Source organism: Patella vulgata, chromosome 7 (genome assembly GCF_932274485.2).
Source record: "Patella vulgata chromosome 7, xgPatVulg1.2, whole genome shotgun sequence".
Taxonomy (NCBI): Eukaryota; Metazoa; Mollusca; class Gastropoda; family Patellidae; genus Patella; species Patella vulgata.
The window spans coordinates 11,778,549-11,806,193 of NC_065885.2; the positions used below are offsets into that span (position 1 = coordinate 11,778,549).

At 36.7% G+C, this 27,645-nt stretch overlaps 1 protein-coding gene across 1 annotated transcript; it reads left to right on the forward strand.

Moving 5' to 3' along the window:
• Positions 1-3,721: 3,721 nt before the first annotated feature.
• On the forward strand, positions 3,722-27,427 carry LOC126827311 (mucin-2). Its single transcript, XM_050556583.1, has 3 exons — positions 3,722-4,004; positions 18,682-19,341; positions 19,997-27,427. The coding sequence occupies exons 1-3, from the start codon at positions 3,944-3,946 to the stop codon at positions 23,305-23,307; spliced, it is 4,032 nt and encodes a 1,343-aa protein (XP_050412540.1). The 5' UTR covers positions 3,722-3,943; the 3' UTR covers positions 23,308-27,427.
• Positions 27,428-27,645: the final 218 nt, after the last annotated feature.

The following is a 27,645-nucleotide window of genomic DNA, read 5'->3' on the forward strand; positions in this document are numbered from 1 at the left end:
AACTATAATAGTGAGAACTACCAGCTTTTCATCTATTCTCCCATAATGTATCTTTAATAGTAAGTGCAGACAGAGTCAAAGCTGTAAAACAGACCGACGACATTCTTGTGATCAAGAAAATATTAAATTATATTTCAATTTAAGCATAGCTTGAGTCACAAAGGCTTTATGTTACAAATGGTTTACAGAAACTAATTCAGGTATTTTCCACTTGTTTAAAGATATTTTGTCCGTCAATATGGGAAAACAGTCTGAATATTAACATCACAGATAATTCAAAGACAGACCTGAAACATGTCATATGCATGACATTATCACCTGAAAACCTTTCATTTGTGCAGAAAAATTATAAGTAAATCTCAGACAATAATATGATGATTTCCAAGACATCGTGTTAGCTTTTCTTTCGGGATAACAAAGGGATTGCAGGGTTTAGAAATAAGATTTTGCTGTTATGCCGAGAAAATAAAATTGGCTATAAAATTAAGCTGCTGAATTGTTTGATGGGAAATCAAACAGAAGGAGAAATATTTTTATTTTTTTAAAAGATTTTACAAAAATTCTTTAAACGACAGACTTATAATTGCGCCAATCTTTTTGTTTACAAGGGGTGGTAGCCAAGAATTAAACAAGAAAGAATAAATTAAAACAGGAATTCGGGGAATTAAAGTTATTTTTCTTAAAAAGAGAAAAATTACAGACCCTTTAAAGATGCATTAAGAGCCAAATCCTCCTGTTGCGGGTCTTTTTTCGGGCTTCAAATTGTTATGCAAATTGTTATGCAAATTGTTATGTAAATTGTTATGCAAAATATTGTATTATTGTAACCTTTGTTAACACCAAGCGCAATATCAACTCTCTGGTCCATCTGATTTTTAGTATAATAGAACACCACCGTTATTTAAAAGTTTAAAAATCGCTTAGTCTCGAATGCCAAGTACCGTTGCTACCATAATAAAAAATCTACGCTACCTGATGTCAAAACTTCAAAAACTTATAAACAGGGTGCATTTACGAGGCTAAAAATAGATAATGACATCATATTACACACAACACATTGCGCATGTGGCCATGTTTTTCGGACAACAATTCTGAGTATAAGCAGGCTACGGTACACAGAGATACCTTAAAAAATATTTAAAATTTTTATATTTTTAATTAACTATTGTTGAACTATTATAGCAAGAACAGTCAGCACTTGGTCTAAATCTTACATAATCCATGTTTAAGGTATCTTAACCTCTTTGATTCAGATTGTTGAACTACGCTGATCTGACGCGTTATTTTAATGTGGCATTCTTTTTGTTTCAAAAGATTAAACGGGTGTCGATTTGCTTACTTATTCTAGTTTCTTGACTTCTTGGGTTAATTTAACGTGTTATGTCAATAATTGAAGTAACACTCTCTATAAGATTGCATGTATGTTTCAAAATATTGCCCCGCACGGACAAGAAGGAAGGCTGCAAAATCCGGAGGAACTTTCCAAACCATCACTGTGATCGAACCTAGAATTGAACTCGGGACCTAATGTATGAGTCAGGGTAGTAATGCTAGCAATACTTTTAGTTATTTTTTAATGTTGAAACAAAATGTCTGACAAGACAGTGAGGGTAACAATGCGATTAAAACACAGAAATACGCTGAATAAATGTCCAGCTCACATATTCCTGGCTTGGCAAACAAGTGTGGTGTCTTGTAATTGTAAAAAAGGCCAACTTGAATCTTTGAAAGCATATAGGCACTCCTGGACTTCCTAGGAAACCACGTCCAAACAGCATGGTATCTGTCCGTTCAACAAGTAATCTGTTCGTATTTTATTAGACAAGCCAATATTATGTAAGTTATTTCCGCTACATCTGTAGATAATTTAGATAATGTAGTAAATAAACAATAGTGTTAATTCAAGGTGTGAGAACTCCAACAGATTCACACTGTTTAGTAAATTGTTTTGAATTCAAAGAAATGGTGGGAACACCGTTGGTTAGAGAACATACCAATCGTGGGCTTTCAAATATCTCTGGATTGTACCTTATGGAAAATCCAAACCTGAAGAAGGAAATGAAAATGAAATGGGCCTAGATCGAGCAGAAAAGTAAGATGTGTAATGAGGACGGGCATATGCCATACAATGTGCTATGAGAGAAACTTTTCCCAGCCTACCAAGAGATCTTTTACGTGCACGCCAATGTGAATTTTCAAAGGTTTTTCCATTTTAACACCAAGATGTGCCCGGCTGAACCGTGGGGTTTGGTCCCATTCGAACGACCAGATGACACTTTACTTGTCAGCTCTTCCAGTCTGCAAGAACTAGACCCCCTGTTTCACAAACATTCTCAGACTTAGGTTAAGAATTTACTCAAAATTGTTCGCCTTATTTTAACTAAGATATAACCCTTTATAAGACCTTTGTTGTTTTAATGTATCAAAAATCATCAATAAGAAACTATTTGCAAATTTTTGTATTTCAGAATCAAAGATATTTCCATGGACCTTATAATACATTATAAGGTCCATGATATTTCTTATAAACTTTGATTGAAAGTTGAGTAAATTCTTAACCGTGGACAGGACTCTATCAGTACGATCGGTACTAAATGTCGTTGATTCAGACTAATAAATCATAGAGATTGCCATATCCATGAGTCTTGTGGCCAGACTAGGGTCAACATGTCGTCAATTAATTGCTTCCTGCCCAAAAGAGTGACAATTAAAATAAAGAAAAACAGTTATCACCATACTAAGATAAAACTATACACAATTTGTTCACAACCACACCGGCGCAGTACATAGAAGATAGAAGATTACATAAGATGTTATACATCGGATGTGAATTATTCAGCAAGATCGCATTAAGAAAATAACCCTATTCACATATTTATTTATATCTTCCCTTCTCGAAATAACCCTAAATGTTGTACTTTGTATGACTCGTTGGGTCAGTAATATCTATAGTTGAGTTGGGCTTGGATCGAGCAGAAAAGTAAGATGTGTGACCCCATTTCATTTCATTTCAGCTCAGTTAGGCTCGGTGTCAGTAAAATCTGTAGTTCAGTGTGTCAATAATATCTATAGTTCAGTGTCCGTAATATCTATAGTTCAGTGTGTCAGTAATATCTATAAATCATTGTATCAGTAATATCTGTGTCAGTAATATCTATAGATCAGTGTGTCAGTAATATCTATAGATCATTGTGTCAGTAATATCTATAGATCAGTGTGTCAGTAATATCTATAGTGCAGTGTGTCAGTAATAGCTATAGTTCAGTGAGTCAGTGATATCGTTCAGCGAGTCAGTAATATCTATAGTTCAGTGAGTCAGTAATATCTATTTCAGTGTGGGATTAATATGTTAACACAAGTCTCAAAAAATCTTCACACCTCGCAATTACTCCATTTTTCTTTTTTCTATCTCAACTGTTGTGTTATATCTTTTTTTTACACTTGTATAATGGTAAGCTCTGAGATATAATTAATTGAAATGACCCACTTGAAGTATTTAGATATAAAGCCAACGATGAAAGTCAATAGACTGAGAGGGGAATTATTGAAACTTAGCCAACACTGTCGACACTCTCCAGAACCTTTTACTATCCAAGTCGCTGGTGAAACTGTTGACGGAAACAAACAACATGGCTACATGTACACAAGAGAAAAATAAACAAACAAATAAGGCGAAGTATAAAAACCGATTGCGGTTATATTTTAGCTATCAGTGCTCACCTTCATGGATAGAACTAAAGGAGTCTAGGTTTCACCGGGAGTCTGTTGTTATTGTGTTCACCAAATACTGTGTTCCTCGTCCTTTAGGACGACCTCACTTCATCTACTGGAAACCTTCAATAATCAATCTTCTGCAAAATTCCAATAACCGCACCTGCTCTCAAAAATAAAAAAAAGGAAAATAAACTTCTGTGAAATCCTGATATTGTAAAATTTTGTGAAAATGGATACTTTGAATATGCGTTGTATTGCCTTCCTGATGGCGTGCTCATGTCTACTTAAAGGTCAGCCAATTCTTTGTATTCTGGTGATGGATTTAATTTAATATTAATTGTGTATTTTTTGTGTTTATTCCGTGTATTTTTAATGGATATTTTATTATTTGGATAATACATAAAATATTCCAACAGGTAAATCATTGATATCAGCATATAAGTTAGTGTAACTTCGGGGGGGGGGGGGGGTGATGGCTGAATGGTTAGCACGTGCGCGCTGTATCATAAAGTCTGTTTCGAATCCCCGGTTGTACGTGACAAGGAGTAGGGTCGCCTGTCCAACCTCGTGGGTTTTCTCCGGGTCCTCCGGTTTCCTCCCACTGCTAAAGACCCCTACGCGCAAGCAAATTATGGAAATAAAATTGAACCACATGTTAGTCCCGAAATGACATAGTTTGTATCGAGTGGACATCAAACCCCATTTCTCTCTCTCTCTCTAGTGTAACTTCGGATCCATACATAATGCTGCCTTCACTCCGAATCAGTAATATCATTCGGATCATTACCAAATAATTTATAGGCGTTCGCAATGACAATATCCATCATTACTAGCGAGCACATCATAAAAATGTTCTTCAACACAATCATTAATGTCAGAATTAATTAATGCTAGGTTCCCACTGTCGTGCGATCAGTATGATATGAGTTTCCCCATTGAGTCCACGATCTGGTACGTTCGGATACGTTTCGATACTATCAATACGATTGCTACGACTGTCCTCAATATATGATACGACCTGATAGGATCACCACAATTACCACTCGATTGAAACCGCGATTACAATCGTAGCGCGAATCGTGATTATGGGACCCTTACATTACCACATCTACCATTAGTACGCGGCAGGGGTAAAGGGGTGTGAAAATGTTATCAGCTAATGCTAGGTCCCCACTATCACGATTCGCGCTGGGATTGAAATCGTTGTTTTAATCTATCTATCAAGTCTTATTATATATTGAAGTCAGTCGTAGCATTGGTGTTGATCGTATCGAAACGCAATCCTATCGTAACGCATCGCGCGACAGTGGAAACCCAGCATTAATCTCTAACTAATGCGGTCCGATACTGAATTAAAAGTAGAAAGGGTTGATATAATAAAATTGGTTTATTTTCAATTGGTAGTTCCTAATCACAAAACCTTAATACCCCAATATTATAATGGCGTGTAATTAAACATGTAAGCATCATTATAATCTAAAGTCTAAGACCACACTTTGACATTAATGCTTTTCCCTCATTTTTCCTCTCCGACAACCGTGATTCTATCAGAAAAAATTAATGACTGTGTCATCAATTACAGTCACTCCTTCTGTAAGATCACTATATGGAGTCTGGACCCTCTCAACTTCCGGAAGAGAGACATTTTTGCACATTTGAATGGTGATGTCTGAAGACAGAATCCCTTTTATGGACCAGTGGTCAACGGTATTTCCAAGACAGATCCGTTCCTCCGCAACAGGCTATTATGGCTGTGGATTAACGAATAGATACCTACTCCTCAACCAGAAATTATCCTGTTAATGCAATACGGTTTAGCGCCTTGTCGTTTTCATGGCAACGGCGATTTAAAGTAAACGGCCCCATCGAACCCCCAAGACGCTTTTCCTTGCTAGTACCAGGATCAACCCCAGGATTTACTAGTTAGTGAGTCGGCGCCGTACTCACCGAGCCACTGTAGCACCCCTAGAAATTATAACCGGTCCATTAAATCCCAACTAGAAACCAGAACTTGTGATTAGTAAATTAATTTTCACATCAACGGGTTACCCAAATAAATTCCACTTCGTTTTTAGCACAAATAATTTCTAACTTTAAGCAATAATAACTTATTTTATCGAATATATGTGAATGTGAGCCCATTTTATTGTAATGTTAGCGTCAGAACTTCTATTGAATCAGTTCTATTACGGAAGCACCAGTTTAAAATGAAAGCAATTTGAAACGATGTTAATTATATTCATATTCCACGGAATTAAAGTGGCAGATACAAAGCGTGTATTTTTAGTTTATGACTGTATCTTATTTTTCACAGCTTTATTATTTAATCTCATTTATTATTTAACATCTAATTAAGAAAACAATCCCCGAATATCAACAGTAGATAAATCTCCAGACTTGGATTTAATCAGATTAAAAAAAACCCAATCAAAATAGTTCGAACATTAATTTATTAAATGGGGCAAGTCTGCTCATAACATCTGCAGAGTATACTGAATGTTACTGAAATTTCGATTCATTATATTGTTTTAAATACTGTATCACAATATATATTTCGAATCTGTGCATAACCAGTTAAAACTGCATGTTTGAAATAAAAGAAGCATATTGGAAGATTTGACTTGATTTAAACAATAATCTATTCACGGGGTCCCAAGGGTATAAGTTGCGTTGACAATTAGCGTGTAGATAAATGGACGAACTTTAATCGACAATAGATTATTGAAAAACACAGTTCTAGGTAAAATACAGCATGCAAAACAAATCAGCACTTCCGGTTTTACGTTGGTAAAATAAAATTATTTGGTCCCAAGGTTTCGAATATGTCATTGAAATGCATTTGTTATTGGTAATTGGTGCGTCGGGACGATCTGTGAAATACTGAAAGGAAAGGTATATCTGAAGATTTCGTATATCTGATTAGATTATCTTTACAACAATCATCCTGAGAGGATTGACCAAGAAAATATACCCCTTCTGGTCTCAACAAATTTTAAAATGCATGCATTTATTAGAGGCTGATAATGTGAATACATTTCCACATACGTTTAGATGAATTACATGATACAAAACTTAATTTTCATTGAATTGGCCGGGGGGGGGGGGTGATTAACGCGTGCGCGTTATAACTTAAGGTCTGTCATTGAGTCAACTGGCGTGGTTTAGATTCCCAGGCTGTACGTGGCAAGGAGTAGGATCGCCTGTACAACCTTATGGGTTTCTCCGGGTCATCCGGTTTCCTCCCACTGCAAAAGAATCCTACGCGCAAGCTAATTATTGAAATAAAACTGAACCATATGTTAGTCCCGAAATGACCTAGTTTGTGTCGAGTGGACGTTACAACCCATTTCTCTCTATATATATTGAATTGGCCTGTAATTCTGCTATGTAAAACGGTGTAATAAATTTTAATCTACAAAAATTCTGAAAAACAGAATTTCCATTAGTTAGCAAAGGGCCACAATTCAGTAAAATAATTCTTAATGGAATTTCATGAAAGCGAATTTGATCTAAAACTCTGCAACTAACACAGAGTACAATTTTGTGGATACACAATTACTGAATTTAATGCTAAGCGATGTTTCGACGAGGATACTTTCGTCTTTATCAAGGAAATGATACAGGTATGTGAATTGTAGGCAAATATATACAACAACAAAAAATATACCCTGTGCTAATATGTTCAATTACTAAATGCCAATCAAAGAAGATTTCTGCAACTATTTACAGCAGTGCACTAAATTTAAAAAAAAATGCCAGATAAAAAAGGCACACAGACAAACAAGAAATAAGAAACGGTTGGTTTGAAGATAGCAGAAGTTTTGTGTTGACGATTGTGTCGACGAGACCTTTTAAGAAACACCATGCTTTTCCTTAAATTAAATGCAGAATACACGTTTACAAATAATCTGGAAATCTCAAAGATAATCTTTGTTAGGCTACTGCGACAAAAGTCTAGTCTGGATAATCAAAATCCTGCATTTGGTATAGACATATCATCCCAGACACGTCGTGTACACGCTTTGTGGCATAAAACCTGCGTGATGGAATCACGAATTACAGTGCCGAGATTCCGTGACGATGAATAATATTGCGTGATGGAATTACGACCTTTGACAGTATATAAACGAGGAAAACATAAGATCAAACACTACTTTTAATCCAGACGTTTTCGTATGAGACTTTTTAGTGCCGAATGCCTCTTGTTGGTAAATACAACAAAGTTAAAGATTTTTCTAAAGAAATTGTTGATAATAGTTTTAAGAATCTATTTGAAGTTTGTTCTAACCGACTTTAACAAACATCTAGTCGTACATACGTCAGCAGTGTAACAACGCTTGTTAACTCTACAACACAAATTAAAGATTTTGTTCGTCGAAAAATCAAATTATGTGGAATTTCTTTCATTCTTTCAAAGTTGGGAAAAGATCGATGTCGCAGCCTAATATTCTAACACTATTTATGGAATAACAATTACTGGTTTATTAACATGCAACGTTTCGACGATGATACTTTTAAAGACGAGAGTATCATCGTCGAAACGTTGCATGTTAATAAACCAGTAATTGTTATTCCATAAATAGTGTTAGTGTGTTACTGTTAGTGTGTTACTAAATGCCACATAAAGAAGCAGCCTAATATTATTACCCCCTGTTGCTTGTTGCTAAGTCATGGTATTCATCAATGACTTGATTTTCGGAGTACCGACCAAACTAATGATAACTGTGTGTTATGGCGGACATTCTGCACGGGCAGCGGCGATAACGCCAACTATATTTCGATTTCTAGCTATCGGATTACCTTACCATTTTAAGATCTGTAACGTTCTGTTAATGGCATATATATATATATATATATATATATATATATATATATATATATATATATATATATATATATATTTGTCGTCCCATCCCAAGGACTATGCACTTTTCTTTCTAGCAATAAAGAAAGGGGGGGGGGACAAGCTTCCCATGACCAGGAGTATTATAACTAAGCTTGAAAATCACGAGAACATTTTTCGGCCAACACCGAAATCTCTGCTATAATTACTTAGCCGCAGTTTGGATGTACACGTGCTTAATGTTAAAATACACTACCTTCTCTAGGATTAGCTTAAATTTATGTCACTCTCAATCCAGCCAGTTTTGGCTCATAATCATGATTAAGCATATTGTTGACAGAAATGAAATGAAATGGGGTTTAAAGTCCTACTGTTTTGCTCTGACTGGGCTAATGAAGACGGGCATACGTCCTACAATGTGCCTTGAGGGAAATTTTGCCGGGCAGCGGCACTATGGCCTACTCCTATATTAAATTCCAACTGCCAAGGGATTGTTTACGTGCACGCCAATGTATACACGGGACCTCGGTTTTACGTCTCACCCGAATGACTAGGCAGCTCTCGTCTCACCCGAATGACTAGGCAGCTCTCCTTGTCAGGCCCTCCATCCTGCACTACTTATTGTTGACAGAAATGTTCCCACGATCGTAATTAGTTCATCTATTGAACCAACAAAACCTAATTTTATCTAAAAGTACGATATTTCTAATAACACGTGGCAAAAGATCCTTATTGAATAATATGCGATATTTTTATTGTTCAGAAAATAGCAAATTTCCATCCATTGATCAATCCAAGCTTAAAATGTAGTCAAATTAATTATTTAACATTTCATAAAAAAAAAATCAAATCACCAAAGGTAGACTATCTCCCGATCAAATCGTCAAATCGCACCCCGAAGTGATTTTGCGATTTAATGTAATCACTTCGGAAATCGGTGTGGATAAATTCGTTGATTAGGGTAACCAATTTGAATTAGATGGACGTTAAAAATGAAAATCTGATTGAATGCAAATCACTTTGGCTAATCAGTGGTCAATAAAAACGCCTTTGATCCAGGTGATCACATGTGTTTTTTTTGGGGTGGGGGGTGGGGGGGTATGTCCAGCTACAAGAATTGTTTACAGCTAATCGGCACATTTAACGAACTCGTCAAAGTACTTTGAAATCGACTATTATACTGTCACATCTCGACTAAATTCAAATCGATTTGGCAAGTCGATAAAACTGCCTCCCTGGTCTGCAATAAAGATTACAGGTGGTGCTGGCTCTTGACCAAACCTGTCTGCAGTGGACACCGAATGTTGGCAACTATAATTCATTATTATTTAATCTTTGTAAATACTGAATTGAATTGTAGCATTGTAGACTAGATATTCCTTGAAACGATTTAGCTTTTATAATATTGTAAATGAAATGAAATGGGGTTTAACGTCCCACTGTTCTGCTCCGACTGGGCTAATGAAGACGGACATACGCCATACGCTGCGTTATGAGGGAAATTTTGCCCGGACAACAGTGCTAAGGCCTACTCTTATATCGAATTCCAACTGCCAAGGGATCGTTTACGTGCTCGCCAATGTGTACCCGGGACCTCGAACGACTAGACAGCTATTTTTATCAGGCCCTCCGTTCTGAACTTCTTGGCCAAAACCGGGTTCAAACCTGCGACCTCCAGGATAGCGAGCCAGCGTGTTACCCACCTTGTAATATTGTAGTGTGCAAGGGATTACCAATCCCTGAATAACGATGAGCGACTTTAAAGAAGCGCGACGTGCAAGGTGCTGCCATACAATGCAAAAGTTACATATTCATGACCCGTAATTCATAGAATGGGTATAGATGTTCATGACCCGTAATTCATAGAATGGGTATATATGTTCATGACCCGTAATTCATAGAATGGGTATAGATGTTCATGACCCGTAATTCATAGAATGGGTATATATGTTCATGACCCGCAATTCATAGAATGGGTATAGATGTTCATGACCCGTAATTCATAGAATGGGTATATATGTTCATGACCCGTAATTCATAGAATGGGTATAGATGTTCATGACCCGTAATTCATAGAATGGGTATAGATTAAAACGAAATGAAATTAGGATTAGCGCCGTATTTTGCAGCACTATCCGGGCTAATGAAGACGGGCATACGCCTACTTTCATTTTGAATTCCAATTGTCAAGGGGTCATTTACGTGCACGCCAAGGTGTGCATGGGAGCTAGGCTTTTTTGTCCTGTTGATAGACCACTCGGGCAAAGACAGAAGACCACCCGGACCAATGTTTTGTTTTATTAAATTGATAATTGTGCTTCTTTTACTACGTTTGTTTTCTTTCAGTTCAAATTCGGCATGATCAATCATTTCAATAACAGGGTTGTACTTATTAATAGTGGTTCATGCCCAACCCCCAGGGACATAGCCACGCCCAATTTTTCTGTGTATTGTCTACATGCTGGAATTCTGAATGGATGAGCTTTATTTATTCTTTATACCGTAAGGACAGCAACTATTGATTTTGGTGCATGCCCCGACCCCAGGGACAGTGCCACACCTACTTTTTTGTTAATATTTTGTCTGTAAATACACTTCAGGTTGCAATTATTAACAGATTTTGTTCAAATTTGTCATGATCGATCATTTCAATTAACACAAAAATTGGTAATGGCTCTGCCCCTGGGGGGTTCGACATGGACCAATATAAATAGGTACAACCCAGGGCCCTTATTCACGAAAACTTAAACTAAGATAAAATCGAAATTTTAAGAAATACTGCAACTTCATTGGATATATGCAAATTGATTTTACTGGTCAGCCAATCGAATTGCAGTATTTCTTAAAATTTCGATTTTTATCTTAGTTTAAGTTTTCGTGAATAAGGGCCCTGTTATTGTCTTGTCTACGAAGGTAAGACGAAGCGAAACGGTACTTGTCGGCCACCAACCGATCGGTTTGCCAAAGTGTTATGATTCTTTAACGAGCGACGCCCAAAATAATTTACTCTTACCAACAAGATTGACTGTCACCACCTTCAAATAACAAAATAACCTTCAACAAAAATAACAATTAAATACAATTAAAACTTAACACCCTTGATTAGAATGGCTATATATCTTTGATTCGGGTCAAACAGTAAAATGGTCTGTTAATTTTGTGTTGATTTGATTTGTGGGGTGACAATCTACCTTTGGTTCAAATTGTACGTTTATAGATAAAGCCAGGGTTGAGATATCACCAAATTAGTATTCCACTGTCGACACCCAGTCAATTTAACAATCCAACTTTCGCTTAATCGTTATTATGATCCCGTCGCTAATCATAATGACATATCAGATCAACAGGGGTGGATCCGGTGGGGGGGGGGGGAGGTCCAAACCCCACCCTGCCCACCTACATAAAAAATTGTAAAACAACACTTTATGAGAAAAGTGTAACGGTCGTGTGCTTTATCCTTTGCCATCAGTTGGTAACATGGTCTTGGCATTCAAAGCGCGAAGCAATGCAAAAAAACACTTTATGAGAAAAGTGTAATGGTCGGGGGCTTTATCCTTTGTCATCAGTTGGTGGGGTGGGATTGGCATTCAAAACGCGAAATAATGATATTGACATGTGTAATGTCACAATTAATGCTTTGCATCAATGAAATTGAATCACAATGTCATTAGATTCTCTCTTTATAAATCTCAGTGTAATTTATGTAATTTAGAGACGAAGATGGCATCATGCATTGTCAACTGTCAAATTTCCTTAACGTTACTAGGGGGGTTGGATGGCTGAATGGTTAGCGTGCGCGCGCTGTATCATAAAGTCTGTCATTGAGTCGACTGGCGTGGTTTCGATTCCCCGGTTGTACGTGACAAGGAGTAGGGTCGCCTGTCCAACCACGTGGATTTTCTCTGGGTCCTCCGGTTTTCTCCCACTGCTAAAGACCCTACGCGCAAGCGAATTATTGAAAAAAATTAAACCATATGCTAGTCCCGAAATGTCCTAATTTGTGTCGAGTGAACGTTAAACCCCATTTCTCTGTCTCTCTCTCTCACACACACACTAGTCTTTTTCTCTATTTGCACGAGGCGAACTTTATGCAATATCTCTTAAAGAAAATATAGGGAGCAAAATATGTAGACACGTATTACACTAGATTTAAACTTTTCTTGTGAAATTTTTTTTTTATTTTAAATTCAAATTTGCAGTAATGATTCATTTGGTCATATGGAAGAATGTCACTGAAATTAAAACGTTTTCGACTGCTAATTTTGGAGAACAAAATAAAGGGAATATTGGATTCTTCTCCCACATATGTTTTTAAACACATTTACTAGTTAGCACCTATTAGCACCAATCAACTTCTACTAGGTCTATGAGGGACGTCCTTACGATTCACTGTTTGCGCCACGGGGTATTTAGCAGTGGACGGGAAGCAGAGACAACCCAAGAGGTTAAGCTGGCTACCTCACTTCTGGTAATGCTAGGTTCTCACTATCACGATTCGCACTACGATTTCTGAAATCGTGGTTTTAATCGTGGAGTAATCGTGGTGATCCTATCAGGTCTTATCATATATTGTGGTCAGTCGCAGCAATCGTATCGAAACGTACCCGAACGTATCTGCACGTACCAGATCGTGGACTCAAAAGGGACAATCCTATCGTAACGCATCGCACGGCAGTGGGAACCTAACATAACATACAAGCGTGGTTTCGATTATCGGTGTAATAATAAGGCCTTATTTTTGTCACTATTTGAGATTTCCGTCCCTGACATACCTTACATCTGTTCGCTTTTCAAAGCCTGGATCATTTACATTTCCAAACACGTATTCCTGCCAGTAATGAAGTAGACCAGCCACCACGTATCTACCATATGTCGAAATTTCTAAATGTTTCGTTGGCAACCGATAGGTGGTATTATTTTTAAGATAGCATGTAGCATGCGAGTTCTAGAAAGTTCCGGGATACATCTGTGGAAGGTCAATAATTGCCCTTTCTGTCGAAATTCTGAAGTATCCTGGAACTTTCCGAAAGCCATGAAAAGGCAACGGAATGCATCAGGCGAGGGAACGAGTCCAGACATTTCGAACTATACGCCATTTCTGACTTATTAAGTAGTGGAGAGTCAGAATGATAAGATACTGTTTTGTTTTTTTTGGGTCAGAAATATCGGAATATCCGACTGTTTATTGACAGTTTTGTAAAGTTCTCATTTTAAAGCAGATTACATTTACATATAGGCCTACTAATTATTCACCTTTCTACGACTTGTCTGTTGGGAGTTGTGTCTAAAAAAAATACACCCCCCTCGCCACCTTAAAAATATCGGTAGGCGATCGGCCTGTTGTTTCGATTACAAAATTCAATTAAGGTGCAGATCGGATTGAGTACACGCCTAACCATGAAATGTTATTCTTTATACCCAGATGTGCTTAATTAATTAATAAGAACACCTTTTAACGTTAAAATTTATATAATTTGTTCATTGTTTTAATTATTTGCTAAAATGGGTTCTTGTCTCTTGGTTCATTAAAAAAAAAGAAAAATAGAAATAACTCAATAATCCTATAAATGATTTCATTAATGGAATATATCTGGAACAGCATTTAAATATAATTCATATATTATATATACTCAAATTACTAATTTTACAAGTGAAATGTTGCCTTAGATAACTTTTAAATGGGTATACATATTCACACGTCATAACTTGGGAGGGTATTCGTTTGTCATATAATGCCAATGACCTGACTTATACTTTTAATGTTAAAATGCCATTAGCTGAACGTAGCTAAGTCTAACTCAGTATCATCCAAAGTCTTTAACATTGCCAAAATGCTTTGGAGCGCCGTTTATAATGAAGCGACTCAAAAAAAATATTCCACAGGAGACTACTAACGGTGTAGACTAGAATAACCAGACGCCAAAGATCTAATTATAAAAACAGAAACGATTGAATGTAAATCGTTAATTTAGAATTTTAAGTTTTTAGGTCATCTGTCATTAGTTCGGTGGTTGCTGAAAACGCTAAACCTCATTTCGTTTGACTTCACGTTTCGAGGTTAAGATTATTGTTTAGTCCATAGTATTCTCTAATTATCGTTTCATCAGATTGTTTGATTGGGTACTAAAAAGTACTACTGATTGTTTGATTGCTTGATTGTGTACTAAAAATTAGTACGGATTCCTTGATCGAGTACTAATAATTAGTTCTGATCGTTGATTAATAGATTGAGTACTAAAAATTAGTGCCGATCGTTGATTACAAGAAAAAAAACCCATTATGTTCGCACTTACAAACCGGTCGCCACATCCCTCGTATGACCAATGCATCTTTTCCTACTACATATTTTAATACCCTTGTGATCGTCTAGTATCTTTACCTGTCGTCTTTGCTTCCACTTCACGTTGTGTATTTACTTCTTACTGTTTTCTCAGTTAGTTAAGACGTTTGTCTTACCAGGAATAACACTAACAGTTCGTTTTTACATTCTATATATCGTAGCTGAATACATAGATACAATCATAGTAGATTACAATACTAAAGTCATTCTCTCAAACCCTATCCAGCCAGACTCGATTTGCGAGTCTGCTGATAGAATTTGCTACATCTTTTCCCTTCTAGAATCAAACTGCTGTCTAGCGATTGCTCACAAATATGATAGTTTTATAGCTTTGGGTTTTGGAACTTCAATTATCTAATTAGTCAAATATGATGTAAATAATTTGGTTAATTAAGCCAAATGATGCAATCGTTATTTTCCGATCACGTGTTACACATGATATTCTCATTCCCACGGAACCAGCTAATGTTTACCAAATTATAACTCTTTTTATGTATCAAATATCAATAATTCATTTTAGTGCATGAGATCTGATTTCCCTTCAATACATGTATGTTAAGACAATAATTATTTCAAGATACCATATAATGCTATTATTAATTTAAAGATAAAAAATTCTAGCAATCTTGCTACACGCACTTACATTACTAAAACCACAAACAATCGCATTAAAAAATGTTCGGTGTTTAATTGCCGTCTACATCCGTTTAAATATCCACTTTCTTTGAGTTTACATGTCTAGAAAAAAGGCTCTAAATGTAGAAATAAAAAGACCGCGTTAAAAAATATTTTGTCACTAAGCTAATGTCAATTTTTTTAAAAAAATTCTAATGTATATAGGAGTTTTGTCCGCGATGCATAAATTTACTTCTTTGAGGATAAAAGTTTAGGCTAGTCAGAGTTTAATTGAGCAATGCCATTGACATAATAATAGAATTTGGAATGTTATTGCCCATTACTTTTTAAATATCCCATTATTATCTAAATATTGCATTACTTTTTAAATATTCCATTACGTTTTAAATGCCCCATTACTTATTACTTAAAACACTTCCCAAGAATAATGACATGTTCCATTACTCATTACTTATGACATGGCCCATTACTTATGACACTTACCATTACTTACGTCATGTCCCAATACTCATTACGTATTACTTATTACCTATAGCACTTCCCAAGAATTATGACATGTTCCATTACTCATTACTTATGACATGGCCCAGTACTTATGACACTCACCATCACTTATGTCATGTCCCAATAGTTATTAATTATAGCACTTCCCAAGAATTATGACATGTTCCATTACTCATTACTAAAACCATTTCCCATTACTTATGACATGGTCCATTACTTATATGCCACTACCAATTACTTATGACATGTCCCATTACTTATAACATGTCTCATTAATTATTATATGTTCCATTACTCACGCCATTACGCATTACTTATGTCATGTCCCATTAGGCATTACTTATGAGATGCCCCCCCCACTCATTACATGTCCACTTCACCATTACTTATTCGTGCCCTGTCATGGATTGGTCCACTACTCATTACTTACACCATGTCCCATTACTTACAGCAGTCCAACTACTCACTAATTATTACTAATTAATTATGACATGCCCCATTACAAGTCCCATTACTTCATTACCATTTCTCCAAACGAAATTTTAAAACATATCAGCCAATTAAATTCCCAATAGAAACAATTCCCCAACACATCTTCAACACGATTGCTAGGTCTGACCTCAATATATAGGATCACCACGATTACTCCACGATTAAAACCTCGAATTCAATCTCAGCGCGAATCGTGATAGTGTTAACCTGACATAAGAAGCATCTAGATTAGCACCATCAGGACAAACAGTTGTAACGAGTTTGCCATTGTGTAGTTAACATATTAGAATTAACGAACAAACCTGTGGTTACATAATTATGCAACTTAACGTCATGGAACATTTGACTGACCCCCCACCCCACCCCACCCCCACCTCCCCTTTCGTTTCCTGTGATATCTGTTCTAATGAAACTATATTCAACCCCCATTATCGCTTCAGTAACTGCTGCCCAGGCAAAATAATTCTCTCGTAGTACTCTATAGGGCATGTGTCCGTCAGTATGTGCAGTATTGTTGCAGAAAGATAGGACGTTAGACTCCATTTATTTAATTAGCTGTAAATGATGACAGGTGTCTTGCACGACAAGGTATGCTACAATACCTGATACTCTTTATCATTTGGGGAGTTCATATAGCTAATAAATTTGGTAATACATGTCTCTGTATTGTTTTCAGTAACTAATATAGTCTGGACATTGAAAGGTGTCAAAATAATGCATCTTTAAATTTAAAAAAAATATATATTTATAATATAATATACAAGAATACAATACCCAATTTGGACATTTTTCTGTGTTATCTCTGGGGCATGTATCTTTCAGTTGTTGAAAACTATATCTACAATATACCATACAGTAGTATACAATAACCCCATGGCGTTTTTCTGTTTTATCCCTGGGGCACACTGTTTTATCTCTGGGGCATGTACCTTTCATTTGTTGAAAAATATATCTATAATATACTTTATAGTATAAACAATAACCCCATGGCGTTTTTCTGTTTTATCCCTGGGGCACACTGTTTTATCTCTGGGGCATGTACCTTTCATTTGTTGAAAAATATATCTATAATATACTTTATAGTATAAACAATAACCCCATGGCAGTTTTACTGCATTCACTATATATTCATTATTTATTGATCTCGTTATTATTTGTCACTGTCGTTTTTCTGTCTGTTTGTTTTTGTCTGTGGGGTTAGTGGCCACACCAGGGCTGTCCGATTTTTACATTTAAGGCATATGTTCTGTTCGAGTCGAGCAGTGACATAAGCCGGATGGTTTCATACTACTTCCGGTTTCATTAATATAGTTCGGACGGCGAATCGATGGTCACGTTATAAATTTATCAATGATCAAATATTTTATCAATGTCTATAAGGGAATAAGCCCTGCCCTTTTGTACATTTCAGCAGCATAGCGCAATCTTTTGGTTATACATTTATGAGTTATATGATGCTGAACATTTCTGTGGCCAACCTTACAAAATGAATTTAAATGTAATGAAATGGACTTTAATGTCCTACTTTTCTGTCCTACCCAGGCTATTGAAGACGGGTAAACGCCATGCTGTCCACTATGGGGGAAATTTTGTCCAGAGAAGGGCGCTACAATCTTACACCCCCCTCCCCCTCAAAGTTTTATCAAAGAATATAATTACTGTTTAAACGGCATTTAGTAATTGAACAAATTAAAATAGATAAACACAACAGTTCTATGGATAACAATTGTTGTACTGCTACGTTTCTACAATGATTCTCGTGTTGTGAAAACATTGTAGAAACGTAGCTCCGATAAATACAATAATTGTTATGCTAGATCCCCACTATCACGATTCGCGCTACGATTCAAATCGCTGTTTTAATCGTAGAGTAATCGTGGTGATCCGATCAGGTCTTATCATATATTGAGGTCAGTTGTAACAATCGTGTTGATCGTATCAAAACGTATACTACACGAACGTAGCAGATCGTGGACTCAATAGCGACAATCCTATCGTAACGCATCACACGACAGTGGGAACCTAGCATTATCCATTGTAACTGTTGTGTTTATTTTAATAAAAACAAATGCTGTATGTATAGGTATATGTTCAATCAACTTATAATGTTGTTACACCTGTAGAATTAATAATACCTTTCGTTTCATTTCAGTGTCAGTGGTCTCAGCATTCGAATGTCCAACAGTCCGAAATCAACTATTAATCGCGGATCCTGATGACTGTCGAAAGTACTATCATTGTTTATCGGGTGGTCGAGTCTTCGTCAAATCCTGTCCCAAAGACTTGGTATTTGATCCTAAACAGAAAGTATGTGTGTGGGATTCAACTACTTCATGTTTAACAGCAACTCAGCAACGAGATGTAGAAAATTACGTTGACAACACGATCGATCACCTCCCTAAAACAGAAAACCAGAAACCTGTGGTACGAACTACAAAAAGGGTACCGAGAACGAGACGAACTACGACTAAACGACCCACTACGACTACTAGACGACCAACAACTACTACCACAAGACCGACCACAACCGAGGAGTCAGCTGACCTGCTCAGTTTTGATGAATCTATAAAGATCCACGAGAATGAGATGCTGAATGGTGGTGATTACCCGGATATGGCTTTCGATCTGAATGATTCGCTCGAGACTAATTCTACAGAAGAAAGTAACTCGACGTCTCTGGCATTCGACAATGAAGAAATACAGTCTGGTGATTCAGCAACTAAACAAATCTCTGGCCAGGAAGACGAAGCCTTAGACAACTACAGCAGCTTCCTTTTCTTCCCCAACAGTCGAATTGTAAAACGAGCTGCAGGTAACGCCTTTATATTTGACGTTTACAAACCCGGTTTTATGTCATTCCCAAACACTGCAGATATATGATAGCCTTGTCTCTAATTCCAAATTTACAAAACTAGATCACCCAGGATAATGCAGACAGATGGCAGAAATTAAGCCCATGCAGTGGCGATATGGTCTGTTTTTATTTCGACTTCTGGCAGGTTTAAATGAATGAACTGGGGTTTAACGTCCGACTTATCTGCTCCAACCGGGTTAGTAAAAACAGTTGTCAGGTAAACGTGGCTCCCAAGAAGGATACGTTGTTAGAATTGATCTTGTCGAGAGGGGGGTTGGAATGGGAGTGTCATCTCCTATTTTCTATGAACTTGTTACCTAAGCCCTTCATAACAGAGTCTTGTCTTTCTGACGCATTTATTGGGTGTGTGTTTCTTTAGCTGTTTTCGGAGATGACAATGTTACACCTTTTTGAAAGTTTCGACAAACACCAGCTTTACTTATAAGATGGTCTTTTGTTTTCTATTTCCAAGTGTCCGAGCACCTATAGACTTTTGCCACCGTCTTTAACATTAACGAAAACACGATTTGGTTCAGATGCAGAATTTTAGCCCAGTTTTTATAATAAGTCAATTCCTATATGAAATTAAAATTCGTTTGTTTTCTATTTCCAGGTGTCCGACCAGCTACGTTCGCATACAAGATTGCCTGTCCTAATGCCTTCGCTTATGTTGTTGAACCCGATAACTGCGACACGTTTTACCATTGCAATAACTGGAAACCCTTTCTTAAAAGATGTCCACCCGGACTTCATTTTGACGCAACCAATCTCGTATGTAACTGGCCTCATAATGTAAACTGTTTTGATGGTAAACGAGCCAATACTTACTTCGCTTTTAATCAAATGCGGCTTCAGAAATTTAGAAAAGAACCAAAAATGGAAGGCAAGGAAACACCCGAGGGCGAACGATACAAAGCTAAACCATCGATTCACCGAAAACCTTTAGAAAAAGACAGCAAAATCAGTGCCAAACGAACAGCAAAGACAACCACTAAAATCTCCATAACAACGGAAAGATCAACCCCAAAGACAACTTTAAAAGATTTGACAACTACCACAGCACCCGAAGTTTCAACAGAAACCCTTGACCATACAGCGGAGAAAAAACCCGTTCGAATTTTTGTACAACGCAATTCACAGAAAAAGACAAGCCTTAAAGTCACCGAGAAGACCACTACACCAGCCACTACTGATGCACCAACAGCAAAGACAACACGAATGAACAGGTACAAGGGACACCGCAACAACAAACAAGATATGTTCCTCTTCAGTACCAACAACAGACACAAATCTACTCAAGATACCACATTCACTGAAGCTAGATCAAGTGTTCGTCCGACTTTAAGATCGAAAGTAAATCCACGATACACAATGCGTTATTCAAACATTTATGAAGATTCACCTAGGATGAACCCTTTCACCAGACCTAGCTTTGAAAAACTGGAAGCTCTTAGAAGCAAGAATATCCAGCTGAACAAATCAAAGCCATCTATAATCCTAGTCGATAACACGCCCACATTTGCAGATACTTATAAAACAACTGTTTCCAAAGACGCTAAGGATAAGTACGGAAAAGTTAACAATACTCAGAAATTCAGAACTTCATCTTTCAAGCCACAAACATCCCCAGCTGTAAGTTTCAGAACATCCACCCTCGATTATACAGCCACGTCACCCACTGAAGACAAAACAGCCACCAGCTTCAAGGCCTCCAGCATTAAGCCCGACTCCACAACAACCCCACCCGCTAAATCCACGTCCACTGAGAAGTCTACCACGGACTTCACGTCCACTGACACGCTGGCCACTCACGTTAAAGCTGTGCAATATGCTAATAAACCGATAAACATGACCAAAAATATGAAGATAGAACAGGCCCTATCTCACCTAGAACCATCCAAGCACATCCCCAATAGTGTAAAAACTAAGACTTCGACAACAGAATCAATTGAGGCCACTGACGTGTCAACCACTGAAGACAGTAAATCTGTGTCATTCTTTACATCTACTGATAAAACAACGACCGACAACTCCTCCGTAACTAATTCCACAAATCAAACATCAAATAGTTTCTTATCTACGTCTACTATCTCCACGGACTTTCTTGCGACTGATAATACCACGGATGCCACCAACGTAACTACTAATGCGACCGATTCCATTGAAATGATCAATGGAACGCTTTCAGAACTAAACACGACATTAGATAGTGGCAATGGTACATTGGACTTCAACGAAACTCTTTCGGTCAACGTTACCAGTTTTCGCGCCAATTTAGAGGATCTTATAGATACTTACCATGCTAACTTCGACAAGGTTGGTACCAGATCTGAGGATAAAGACGACGACAAGAAGCATTCTTTTGACGCTGGCACCAACGACACATATGAACATCAAACCGAGGATGACGTACCGGTATCGTTTACTGCCAGGACAAACACAGACAGAAGCGCCATGATGGTCCAGGGCGAGCAGGGTGTTAAAGAAGAAGTACAGATTGAGAAATTTATGATTAAAATGTTAAACAGTGCCTTCAATCCAAAGCAGAATGAACACGATGATAGCGATTTAACAGAAAACGACAATATGGTTGATGGCGATTTAAATGATACACCTACAGATACTGATCGCGGCTTTAAACAAAAGTCTGGGAAATGGGTTCTTTTCGGAAATGTTGATAAAAAAGAACCCAGAAAAAAGGACAAGTCAAACAAAACAAGCATTCGACTAACCAACACCGACACTGTAGAAGACACTAGTGATGGCGAGTCCGTCATTGAGGAAGATTTAATCGCAGCTAAAAATCAAGAAATGTTTATAGAAGATAATAATATCAATAGTATTGACAACGTAGAATCTTCGGGAGATGTGGACAACTTCCATAACAGCATCATGATTGATAATACAGACAGTGAAACTAAAATGGTTGAATATATTTCAACTGATGAAGAAAAACACGAAAATCTTCGCAACAGAAACTTCTTTGACGCTCCTCTACCAACTCTACCTAACAGTAACGGGACACAAGAAAATGATAATGATTCGAAAAACGCTGAACTGAACACAGTGGTTCAGGTTAATAAGAAACCCGACGTCGCTACGAAGACAAACGTCACCGAAACCGTGGTCATAACGATTAAAAAGGTCAACAAAGACCAAACAAACGATTCTACAAATCACACTTCAAAAGCTCCCAAACCAGAGTCCACGACAAAAACTGAAGTACAAACCTCTACTGATTCAGATTCTGGATCCACAGAAAACACCAAAACCTCCCCGGACGCTACTACAATGGGATCTACTTCTTCTCCTATCGTTGAATCTGAAAACAAAACTCTGAACTCTAGCAGTGAAGATGTTGTTTTAACAATTGAAGAGTCTGTAAATGGCACCGAGCTGATCATGAATGATGAGGCCCCAGTACCAGTCGCCCTGAAAATTGTTAAGATCGACAAATCCACAACAGAGGAGTCTCTTACAACCACAGGTTCGGCACAATCCGAATCAACAACAGAGTCTTCTGAGTCAACGACAGATGGTCTAGAGTCTTCAGTTTCAACAAAGGATTCTTCGGAAGCTACTACAGTGGTTCCCAGTGATGGAGGTACAAACGACACAGCCAAGACAGTGACTGTTAAAACTACGGCTAATGTAACTGCAGCAGCAGTAGCAAAGAATGCCACAGATACAATTCAATCTAAGGCTACAATGAGGTCGGTGAAGTCCGTCACGGGACGGGATGGCACAGTCAGCGAGGTCAAGTTGGTAGACGATAAAACAGTCTTTTCTGGTGATACACCAGAAGACGGCAAGAAGTCATTCATTTCCCTAAGTGATCTTATTAAGTGGTATCTTCGACACTGGAAGAATTATTCCCAGTGGAAAGGTAAAGTTGAGGAGGGTATACCCACCAAAGCGTCATAATAAAACCAACAAGAGTTTACATTATGATGTTAAAATGATTTTCTTCTCTTTTTAACTTTCAATTTAAGAAAACCACACGCCGGTTGTTTGAGTGCCATGCTTCTTTTGAATAAGTTGATCTATAAATATATATAAATACAAAGCACTAATTTGCTACTTTTACTTGAACGAAAAGGGGAGTTTGTATGTTTTGTGGTTTATTTTTAATATAAATACATTTGTATATCAATTTTGTCAACTTTTATGTACAAACAAAATATTAAAGCTTGTTCTTTTCTATTGATAAATAAAGTTATTTCCCCTGGACATAACTTTGGATGCTTTGGTCAAAATTCTTACATACAAACAGTAATTGTTAGACCGAAAATTTACGGAAGAGAACTTAATACTCTTTGCTGAAAAAGGCGGTGATAACTCTTGGTTTGTAGCCGTTATTAATATTTTAAGATTTTGTACATTATAAGGAGATGGGTTCGAAATTCTGTCCAATCTAATTAACATTTGACCTTGCTTTCGGGTCTTTTATTGATGTCTTGACATTTACTCTACAGTGAGATCTAACAACATCTTTGTGTTCGATTTGCCTGATCCGATCGTTCATTTAGCCACTGAACAGATACTTTGGCTTAGACTAGAATGGTTTTGGCCAGTCAGAGACAATTTGAAAGAGACTATGCCAAAGAAATCCTTAGATCGCCATGCCGTGTTGGTCAACCAAAATTTCAACCCGAAATGAAAGAAAGGTCTAATATTAATTGGATTGAAGTTTTATCTTTTTTTTTGAATAAAAAAACGAAATATTAAGGCTTTTATTTGATACCATTTTGTAATTTCTTACTCTATTTCTACTTAAGTGTAGTGCTTTTTGTTTTGTTGATTTGAAGGGAAATATTGTAATGGTTATATTTTATTTTTATTTGTCACGACAAACTGTAGATTTGTTTATTTTTATACCCTAATTAAGGCTTCTTAAGTTGTATTCCTTTTTTTCCACTCATTTAATTTTCTGAATAAATTAGAATGGATTATTCCAGATTTCCCCAGCAGTCTATTTTCGTACACACTACATTAGTCAGTGTGAAAAACGTTTCGATGGAAGATGCCCGAAAAGTTATATTAACTCTTTCTGGTTAGACAACTGCACCAGTTTCTCTTTCGTGGTCAGATTCTCTTGCTCAATTAATATCACCATATTCATATTCCTATCACACAATGTGTTTTATATAGTTGCAATTTTGTTGTCGATCCCTCTGATGATGTTTTGTCCATGGAAAAATGAAGAACTGGTTTTCAAAACGCGACAAACACCATTCCTTTTTTTTTTTTTTTATCAAAATCATTTCCTTGATTTAGGTCTAAAGGATATTGAATTGGTTGATATAATGTGTTATTTCGAGTAAAGGTGGGTTAGTCTCTGTATAATTAACATTTTGTTTGGAAAGAGTAATCGGACTTTGGTCCATATAATCGGTCATATCTTATTAACCCTGGCTTTATCTACGGGTGTAAGATTGTCTACTAAGACAGTTCGTCACCCCACAAAACAGATCATTCCATACTATCTGATGGATGTTTGTTTAGTGAATGGGCCGGGGGGGGGGGGAGCTCCAAAGCAAAGAGTTCTAGTCATTTTAAACTGTGATACATAATTTAATTAATACACCCTTTTTATTGTCGAAGAAAATCGAATGTTTTCCCCATAAACAAAGTAGGACATGGTGTTTATCGCGTTTTTTGAAAAGAGCCGATCCGATGCTTTTACTATATATTTGTTACAACACTGAATTTGCTTTCCCAATATTTATTTATTTTATTTTGTATCTTTAATCGTGTTTCTATCATATCATATAATAGTATAATATTGTCTTATTTTGTTAGGACTTGGCAACATGGGGTTTAGGGCTTATAACTACTTTAATAACAATATTTTTTTTTTACATTAAACATAAATATTTGTTTGGCTAAGAGATAGTTATAGATATGAGTATTCTGAGCAATGTTTTAAATGACGTTTTGGCTTTTAGTAACGCAGTAACAGTACAATCATCTGCGCTAAAATACAAACATAGAATATCAGACTGGACACAATAAAATGTGGTCCAAACAGTATTCATTATTGATCAATCAAGCTGATCTAACTTTCACATTTTATTTTGGTCGATTTCATGCCACCATGTTTGTATTCTCTTAGATTGTTAGTCGTTTATTTCTCCACGAACATCGAGGCCAAATATACGGTAACCACTGAAACGGATCTACATTTAATGCGAATGACATAATTTGTGTATTTTGGGTTTGTTTTTTTTTTTTTTTTGTTTTTTTTTTTTGAGGTGGGCCGGGGTATTATTATCGTCTGATGGTTGTCGCCATTTTATTTCACAACCCTATATGACGTCATACTATTAGAAACATAAGCTTCGATCAATGGGGGAGAGTTTTGTGTTTATTTCTCATGATCTATACCTATCTCTGCCATTTCAATAAAAGATCTTTACTCAAAGTACTGATGTTAATATCAAATTAAGTTACCGTGTGATGTTTTGAAGGAGACACAGGAATGAATTGATTTAAGAGCGAAAGTTTCAATACCAGATGAAACGAAAGATTCTTCCTTTATCTGGGAATGTAGAACAGGAGACGGTAGTTATACAGCAACTTGTTTAGAAAAAAAAAACTAAGGATGGATCATTGTAAAAATTGTGGGAGTATATTTGTGGTAGCTTAAACTAAAGTAGCTGGACAGAAATCGAATCTCGAACCACTTTTCCCCCGTTTAAGAAAAAATCTCGGCAGTATCCTAGCTAGGAATTTGTTAATGCGTGTGCTCTGGTTTGGATAATCCAAGCACAGAAAATGCGAGTTTGCTAAGTGGGGTTTGGGGCATGTTCCCTGGAGATGATTTCGAAATTTATGCGCCATTTAGTGCACTCTCGATCCTTTGTTAACTTAACTAGTGTATCCGGTTCAAAATTGATATGTAAGCATTGTAAATACAAAACAAAAGTACATTTGTAACCAATTTATGTGATTTCGAGGTTCGGACGATAATACAGGTGAATACTGTCTGACTCAAATTCAGCCCCAAAAATCAGATCTTCAGAGAAAGAAATCGAGATAATCGTTGTGACAAAACACTGATATTTCGTCTTTATACAGTAAAAAAGCAAAAAACATATGCGAAATAAAAGAAAAGGGGCATTAAAAAGAAATCCGAATATTTATGCATTTTCCACTCGATGTTTGATACTTAGAGCAATCTCAAAAGATGCGAAGGGGGCTGGGGAGATCCTTTTAAATTGTTTATTGATATTATTATTTTTTACTTTATGTAGCGCATTTTCATTGGCACCAAACAATGCTGGGAGGGAGAGCCCCCCACTTATAACCTTTTAAGAATCTGAGAATATAATGATGATTTTAATTATATCCGAAAGTGCGCCCAACTCCCACTAAATGATCATTATGCCCCTACTCCATCTTGTTTGTAAAATATTATATTAAAACAAATTAATCAAATTCAAATTCCCTTATACGTTGCTGAAGCAGGGTGTGACCCCGACAATTGCTTCCAGTCAATGGGTGTGAGACCACTTCCTTCATAAAAATAAAAACAAAAGAGAAAGTTGCCGATTTTTTTCGATTGTGATTTATGTAAATAAATACACCGTCAAAATGATTGTTCTACAATACAGACAGAAGAATCGAACCTGTTTCATCTGAGTATATTGAGCTAAATGTTTTGGTTAGCTTGTTAAGAATGCTATAAAGTTTAAACAGCAGCTGGTGTTTTGTATATAAATCTATTCCGTATTTTTGTAAAGATCTCTGAACAGACTTTCAGTTTGCTTCAACCTTATCATAATTAAATCCTATCTATTTGTAAATGTTATATAAAGCATATTATAATCTTGTATTCTTTAATTAGCTTCCTAGCTGCTCGCACAACCTACTTTATAAACAGCTTGTGTACTCCTATGATATTATAGTCAACGTGAACAGTAAACGCTTTGCTTTATAACTTTTTTTTCATTATATTGTTCAAAATGTTTTTTTGCTCCCCATTATTTGGTTTTATATTTGGTGTTTTTCAATTCGACCCGATTAAAGTGTTCACGACAAATGTGTGTTTATATTCTGTGCAGTCAGAAGCGGCCAAGTGAAGGGAGACAATGCAGCTTTGTCATGGGTTTAGGATTTTCGCGCCCACTTCAGTTTTTGTGCCCCCGTATACAGTGGCTTTAATATACTACAAATCGACCCTAGCCAAAAACTGAAAGACAGCTACACCCCCCTCCCTCCCTCTCAACGAAATAAATATTGGTTTTTTTTTTGCCTCCC